Genomic DNA, 8685 nt, shown 5'->3' with positions numbered 1-8685 from the left:
GATTGAGCTGGTCTGGTAGATCCTTCAATGGATTCTGTAACTGTGGATGTGGATTATAACTATAACTAACTAATTAACTAAGTCTAGGCCCTCTCTAGATCAAAATCCAGTCGGGGCATTAAGAGTTTATGAGCGGGCTTCACATGTAAATAAATGTTGAGAAGATTCTCACATTTTGAATTTAACACCTACAACTTTCATTTACTTGGGAGGGCAAATTAAAATAGAAACATATCTGCCATGGGTTCATTCTCCTCAAACTGCTGTTCTCTGATCTTAGTTGTTGTCCGAAGAAGAAAAAGAAATAGCCGATTACCAGGTAATTATGCAGATAGAGATAGCTTCCACTCTCCTGCCCAGAGGTATTTTTAGGGCAAGACCCACTGGATCATGTTGCATTAACAGCTCCCTTGACTTGTCTCTTGGAAGTGACGGCCTTGCTTTTTCCTCTTTCCTTTTCCTGATGAACTTTTCAGCCTCTCGTAACCATTTCCCAATAAGCTTGCAACTTCTTGTAACTTCTCCGCAGAACAAGAGGTGTGTAAATCTTCAGTGAGTTTCCTCTTTATTCCCAGCGGCCTTCAGATCTGTCTTGGCTTTCTTTTTTGAATGCAAGCATCAAGTCCTGTCCAGCAAGTTGCACAGTGTCCCCCCCCTCCCACTCTTGTCCCATGAGCTAAATCACCCTACTCATGATTCTCCCCCTACCTCTTGCCAGTCAGTCCGGAGGGGGAAATGACAGTCAGAGACCAGAAAGTCCTACAATGACAGCTGCATGGTGATCCGTCTGCCCACTAACCGCTAGGCTCCCGCCCCCCTCGTCATTTTTAGCCAACCTGAGGTCAGTAGCACATGTGAGATGGTGCAACACTTGGCACTGAGGAGGGCGTGGTCTGTACGGGACAGATATTTAATTTGTAGGTCAAATGTAGAGGCTGACGTGGGTTTTCCCGATTGTGTTGAGGTGGTCAAATATCATGAAAAAGAAAATACTATCACTGCATTAACATTGCGAACTAGCAGCTGTGGCCCTATAATGGATATTTTAAGTATCTTCTATATTTACCGACAAAGTTGAGGCGGTCTCGTATCCAATCCAATCCAACTTTATTTGTTAAGCACTTTAACACAACCAAAGTGTTACTGAATACAGGAAGTATGATGAAGTACATTCACTGGAAATTGATGATTAAGCAGTAAGTTAGCATGAGTTATGCTATCCTACTATCAGTGCCTTAATAAATGGCAAAAAAATGCATATAATTATAGCATATTGGCACAAATTTGACAACACCATCAATAAGTAGTCCAATCACCTGTCATAGCTCAACAATACAATTTAAAATGCAATTACAACTTCTAACTTAACATTACAGCTAAATAGCTACTTACTACGCATATAGGCTACTGCTAGCAAACTGTTACAAGTAAGGATTATGGACCAAGTCCATTACCAGAATCAAGCAGTTCAATATTGTAAAATAAAACTTGCAAGGTAAGAAAAAACAAACAAAACCAAAGAACTGAAAATGTAAAATTAACTTAACTAGCCTATAAGCTAACAATCAAATCAACATAACAGTTTGATTGAAAGACAAATGTGAAGCAAAAAATACCCCCAAAAACCACAAACGAATACATGAATAAAGTCACTTGTAATAGCTCAAATACAAATTAAAATATTAAAAGGTGAAGGTAAAGTGTTGCTACACACACACTGCTTACGTATTGTTTCTAACAGTTAAATGCTAACGCAAGCTGTTGCCACAGATTCTCAACAAATTAGCTAGGTGCCTAAGGTTAGCTAAACTTGCTTGAAACAATAGTAATTCCAACATTTGGTACCTGATTTGAGGTTGTGAATATAAAGCATTGCCTCACATATACTGCTTATATGTTTCTAATTAATGTCTAATGTTAGCTGAAGTTGATTTAAGAAGTTTTTAGTTAAACGTACAGGACCTGAATGAAGTGGTTTAAAGTTGTGAAATAATGCTTGAAAGAAGAGCACAGAGCTATCAAGTCACTCTACTAGCTATCAAGAAGTTCAATGTTGTAAATAAGAATTTACCGTGTAAAAACTAAACAACTGGGAAGTTAAAAATGGATTTAACTAGCCCACTAACATTAGCTAACTTATCAAAAGCACCACCACAAGCAAAAAAGCTTCCCCGCAACAAACACTGTCAAATAAATGTATAAAGTCACTTGTAATAGTTCAAATACAAGTATAAAATTTTATAATGTGAAGTTTTAGTGTTGCCACACACAGCTAGCATGTTGTTTCTAACAGTTAACACTAGCTGTAACAACCTAATTATAACATCATTGGTAACAAAACATTCTCAGCAAATTAGCTAGCTGCCTAACGTTAGCTACGGTGGCCTTAAACAACAGTAAGTCCAACATGCGGGACCTGAATGATATAGTTTAATGCTTTAAATAAGACTTACCTTTCGAAGAAAAGCACATAACTTATCAGGCTACTAGCTATCTTTCATTAGCAGATTCAAGGTGACAAACACAATATCCAGTTGTCAGATAGTGAGATACAGTAGCCTACTTTAAGCTAACGTTAGCCTCTACAGTAAATGTCAGTTTATTATAATTGGTAGCAGTGGTGGTGGTAACATTAGTAGTAGTTGTTGTAGCCAGTAAAATGTAATAATGTCATGTTCATGCTGAATTGATTAAGAGCACAAAAGTCTTATCTTCATTCCAGACGCATTAAAACCTCAACCAACCATGAAAACACTGATTTAATGTGGCAATCTAATCTTTCACGAACATTTTCTTCTTCTGCTTTTCTCACAGGCAGCTGTGCCTGTCAGCTGCACTTCCCAGAAATCACTTTACAGCACTGTTGTTAAAGCAATTTTCTTCTTTACAGAGGCAGAAAACCTCCTGACCTCCAACGATTTCTGTATTGTTGCTGCTGGAGACATATCTTCTATTTCGAGCTGCTGTGGATGGGGATGTAAAAAAAAAAAACACTACTTGCTGGATTAGTCAGAGGGAAGTCCTGTCTTCTATCAGCTGTTTGTTGCAAATGTAAAAGCTTTTTGTGGTGTTTTATTGATCAAAGACACAGAGCGGTGTATGTTTAAAATAAAACTTTAATGACAATTGCAACTTAACACAATGCAAACTGTTTGGCACGCCGATGACACCCTGCTGTCTTTAGCTAAATATACATAAACATCAAACTGACAGTCTTACAGACATTACAACACATAAAACACAAAACTAACCAGGATAGTTTCATGTTACACCCTGAGTTCTCTCAAAGGACCTTGAAGGAAGTTTGGAAATTTGAATCATAGAAAAATATTTTGATAATCAAAGTCCAGTTGTAGCTTTTTTTTTCCAGAGCGTTCATCTCAAGGTGTTGATCAGCGGATGTATTGTCTTGATGTTGTGACATAGTATTAACACACACTTGAAATTGAAACTTGGCAAACATGTTTTTGCACAGTTTCCTCAGAACTTCACGTCTGAAGAAAGAGATGTGACTTCAGGGGAATCAATACAGATGTTTACAGCTTATTTTAAAAGCAGCATCCATAAACCAAGTTAAATAAGGAGCAAAAATAGACAAAGGCATTAAAACATATTTACAGAATTAGCAAAAATAAATTGTTTTCTATTGGTTGAGTTTGAAAAAGTAAAAAAAAAAATATGAAAAAAATACAAGCTGTGATAAAAAGTATCAAAACTACTCATTTGCAGTTAAATGCACTGATGTGATCGATTCATCTGAACAGTTCAAAGTGTCTCTGTGCCATCCTCACATGAATGTGGATGTGATTTCTGACGACAGCGACGACCTGCTGCTTCTTGACACAGATGTCCTCTCCATGATGCCCGCCTTCCTCAAAATCTGGAACAGCCTCCTCCTGAACTTCTCTCCTACGAAGGCGTACAGCACCGGGTTGACGCAGCTGTGCAGCAGGCCCAGGCTCTGGGTGGCAAACATGACCTGATCCACCGCCATCCTCGCCGGGCACTGATACGGCACTATCTTTGTCCTGAAAAACGTGTCTGTCATCACCGCCATGTGGTACGGCGTCCAGCAAAGCAGGAAGGCGACGACCACGAACACAATCACTCTCATGGCTCGTTGCCGCTGAAACCCCCCGCGGATACGAAGGAGGCGCCTGATGGTTACTCCGTAGCAGGGCAGCATGATGGCCAAGGGGATAAGAAAACCCAAAGTGTGGCGAAGAATTCTGGTGGCCAGCCGCCATATGTCGGCCTTGCTGGGATCGTACTGTTCGTCGCACACCCACTGGCTGGAGGTTGGAGACTTTTGGGTAGAATTAAAAAGCCCTGGCAGAGACAGAAGTGCTCCAACAACCCAGACAGCGACACAAACTCCCCAGCTGACCGTCTGTCGATTGGCCTTGCGGGCCTCCATAGCTCGCACGATCACCATGTAACGATCCATACTAATGCAAGTCAGGAAGAGGATGCTGGAGTAGAAGCTCAGCTCTTGGAGGATGGTGACAATTTTGCACATGGCGTCTCCAAACACCCAACCCTTCGTAACAGAGGTGGCCCAGAACGGGAGGGTGAGGGCCAGCAGGAGGTCTGCGACCGCCAGGTTGAGGAGGTAGAGGTCGGAGGGAGGCAGCGACTGCTTGCTGAGGCCGATCACCAGCCCCACGATTAGATTTCCAGGAATCGCCAACAGAAAGACGAGGATGTAAAAGATGCAGACAACGACCATCACTGCATCAGGGACGGCGAAGGAGTTGCAGGGCTGCGTGTCTGGGTTGACGACGAAGTCGGTGTCATTGTAATTATAAGACAAGTTGAGCTCGTCGTAGATGGAGCCGAAGTCTAAGACAAAAGCAGATGAGTTTGGATCTGAGGACAGCAAGTGAAACAACATTTTAATCATACAAAATACATGTAGGTATTATAAACCTGTTAATAGAACATAACAGGGTGTCTGCAGGTCTCAGAAACTTAGATTTAATGCTTTTTAAGGCCTTGTCTTTTTTGGATCAGTCATCTTTTTCTCATTCAGGTGCTGCAGCACAGCCCGGCTCAGCAGTTTATCTGTGAAACTTAACTAAATTATATAATCAGCTCTCTCATACGAGTGGCCTGCTCCTTTTCACTTTGCCTTTCTTGATAAACCAACTGCATCCTCACCTGCTCAAACTTCACCTGCTCTAGCTTGAGCTTCATCTCTAGCTGTTTTATCCCCATTTCAGCAATTTTTCAGTGACACTCCCCTCACTGTCACCCTCCTCAACCACACTTTCTGATTTGGGTTCAGAAGACATCATGAGGATCTGTTTTTCCAACCAACCAGTGATCACCGGCTGTTTTGTTGCGTCTTTTCCTACTTCCTGATGTCACTGCAATGCCAAACTGCCGAGCAATTTGCATTGGATCTTTTTTACATGAGTCGAGCGTCTCCTGAGTAGGATTCTCAATAAATGAATCCAATGTGAACTCCATGTTTTGTGCAGTAAACAAAACTATTCCATGATGCAAAAAGCGACCAACCAAAATACCTGCAAAACAGGTTTATTTCAATATCCCAGATGTTACGTTTCCCCAGAACACAAAACCTGAAGGACAACTAACAAGGGAAACTAACAAGGCACTGCACGAATCACAAAAGGGTCAAACCAAACTGGTGCCTTGGTGTCTAAAAGGTGGCGGTGGGTATAAAACCAACAGCCACCCACTGATTCTACCAAAGGTGAAGTGGGAGTCAATGACAAAACGTGTAGAAACTGGCCAAAAGAAATAAATCTCAAACACTCAACCCAGATTTTCAACCCAAACAGAAAACACAGAAAGCCAACTGATGGTGTTGACTCCCTGAAAACACACAACCAGCTGAGCAGGGGAACTGCAACCTCTTTATATAGACTCCCAGCTGACTGATCGCAGCCAGCTGAGGGAAAACATCACAGGTGCACCCAATAGCTCCTGATTACCTGTGACCTAGATCTTGAGAAATCACCTGTTAACATCAGGACCCCGGGAGAAACTCTGATCTGTCCATAACTGTCGAATTTATGTAGGTATATAGTTGTTAGGGTTGATTAATCCACATTTTGTATAAAGTACAAAAGTAGTGGTAGGTTCAGGTTAAGATCTGTAAAATCAGAAATATAGACTTACATGCAGAAGAGTTTAAAATAAGATATAATTTCAGACCTCACAAATTAAAATTTAAGACTACTGAACAACTCTTAAAGCCTCGTACATATAATGTTGAATTTTACATTTTAAGACTTTTTAAGGACCTGCAGACACCCTGACAACAGATAGGCTAAAGGCTGAATGCAGCAGATATACATACTATATATATATATATTTACATATACTATACATCTCTATAGTAAAACACAAACTAATGTGCTGTACAGTGTTGTCAACATATCCTGGAATAAATAACATGAAACTATAAAACATTATTTACTGTATATTTTACTGTTTTTTAGGAAACTGGAGCTAAAATAAAAAAAATAAAAAGACATACAATTTTATTTAGACTTTCCATCAGAATTTTGAAATCTGTCTCTTTTCGTTGTTTATATGTATTGATTTAAATATCAATCAATATAAATAATTAAGTTATTTTTCTAAGGGATGAAACTACTCACCAGTCATTGTGGTCTCTTCTCTGTAGGAGGCACTCAGTATGTCGCAGACTGACAAAGAACAACACTATGTATTGGTCTAGACCCCTCCCATCACCCTCACAGCAGAGCCAATTTTCCTGTTTGTCGTCATGGACACATATTTTGATTTTCTCTACCAGTTAAAAAAGGGAAGATATGATTTTAAACACATTAAAGAAAATATATCACACCTTTTAAAAAATAAAGTTGTGTTTCAGCTCATCAGTGTCATGTTTCTGTGGATGTTGTACACTAACTAATTGTTGTATTCTTTATTTTCAATGACTACCTTTTCAATAAAAATGTTTAGATGTTTTCCCTTTTTTTTTTATTATCCGTACAACATTTTTAACTCACTGCATTTCTTTTCTATTTATGTCAGGGATGTTTTTTGATATATCAGACTATTTTCAGTAGTCACTGTGTTGTTATCCCTTAACCACGCTGCTTCCCCATAAACAAACCCAAGCCACATTATGTCTGAATCACCGGTGTCATGAGATATGCTGTCACACTGTTTGCAAAGTCGAAAGAGAAACCATTAGTTCATGTGAGGTTTGTTGATTCAAAACAAACACGGGATGAATGATCAAGACATTCTACTCGTATCTTGTTTATCTGATGCCCTGTAAGACATTTATATAAAAAGAAATGTATAAAACATAAGAAAAAACTGGGTTATTTGTTAATTTAAAGATCAGAGCCCACAACAACTGATGGGGCAACAGGCTGAGACTCGCATCTATTCTGCGCCGATATCAACCTGCAGTAAAATTTAAAATACCCTCAGCCTCATGATGCGACTGTGTTTTCTGTTTGACCGCTGCTGAGAGGAAGTTCCCAGCTCATGACATGCATCTGTGTTGACACATGAGCGACTAGCATCACATTTCCTGCCGCACTTCTCATGTGTTTCAACTTCCAGTGTCACAAGTGCTGCAGTTTTTTTTATTTTAAGTGGAATTACAACATGTTTTGTACATGTGGGTTTGAGCCCCGTGGGAGAGAAAAAATAAAGATAACTGGGGTTTGTAATTTGTAAACTTTGGACAGAAACTTTAACTTTCATGTAGCTCAAGGGGCAGATAAAACATGACAGATGGCCACTTTCATCTCGCCTTTGAAATAAAAAAATGTGACACTTTTATGCTCGAACAACAGAGAGCTGTTATATTACGTCTAACAGATTCCTTTGTAAAAAAAATGGGGACGTGTGGATTAATCTCTTCGACTAGCACACCAGTTTGGACAATATGAAGAAGAAAAAGTGCAAGTGCGTCAAAAGTGAAATGGGCAACATGAAACATCCGGAGACCACTTGTGTTTTAGGTGCTTGGTGCAACAAAGGATGTGAGGAAACACGGGGGTTATGTTGTTGTACGCAATGCATTGCTTCAAACTGGAATACTTCATGTGAGGGCTTTTTGATTTATAACAGTATAAATGTCTTCATTACGCTGTGAGAAAGGAAGTCAAATCATTAAAAAAAAAAAGTTCCTCAGCTCTGCTTTATTGCGCGATTTTACCACAACTTGCTTTTGAAACAAAAAGGGGGTAAAAAAGACGAGATACTCAACCCACGACTCAAATGTTGGGAGTATTTTCTACAGTAACAAATGTAGTTTATGCTTGTAGGCACTAGATGGTGCTGTAGAATCTAAACATGAAGTTTTGTGTGAGGCTCACTTTATATTTACTGGTGGAAACATGGAGCTCTAGCAAAAATGGCAGGTCTTAGTGGTCATTTGGAGGGTTTCCAGAACCCTTTATAAAGTTCTTGTGTCAGGGTGTTGACTATGATACTTGTGGAAAACCATGTGAGTCAACAGAAAATATTTGAATCCCCCCGTCTACAAACAAACCCTTCATTCAGGAACCTTGCACATTAACAGTAAATCTATCTGCTGTAGTCATATTGCTTTGAAAGGCAGTTTTAAAACCTTTCAACGTGCAGTATGAGCAACTCAGCATACATTTTATTGATATTATTATTATTTATAGTGTTCAACTGTCAAACAGACTACAGAAAACCAAA

The 8685-nt window shown here is 39.5% G+C and overlaps 1 protein-coding gene across 1 annotated transcript; it reads right to left on the bottom strand.

Moving 5' to 3' along the window:
- Positions 1-3162: 3162 nt before the first annotated feature.
- Positions 3163-4902, bottom strand: LOC141002569 (C-X-C chemokine receptor type 2-like). The gene has a single exon (XM_073473921.1). It carries the CDS (start codon positions 4892-4894, stop codon positions 3788-3790), a length of 1107 nt encoding a protein of 368 aa, XP_073330022.1. The 5' UTR covers positions 4895-4902; the 3' UTR covers positions 3163-3787.
- Between the last annotated feature and the right edge of the window lie 3783 nt (positions 4903-8685).

This window comes from Pagrus major, chromosome 9, assembly GCF_040436345.1.
Source record: "Pagrus major chromosome 9, Pma_NU_1.0".
Taxonomy (NCBI): domain Eukaryota; kingdom Metazoa; phylum Chordata; class Actinopteri; order Spariformes; family Sparidae; genus Pagrus; species Pagrus major.
The sequence above is the reverse complement of the archived record's forward strand: the minus strand, read 5'-3'. Positions and strand labels throughout refer to the sequence as shown.

Excerpts from the sequence above, each read along its gene's own strand:
- LOC141002569 (XM_073473921.1), bottom strand. The coding sequence starts at position 4,894 with ATGTTGTTTCACTTGCTGTCCTCAGATCCAAACTCATCTGCTTTTGTC.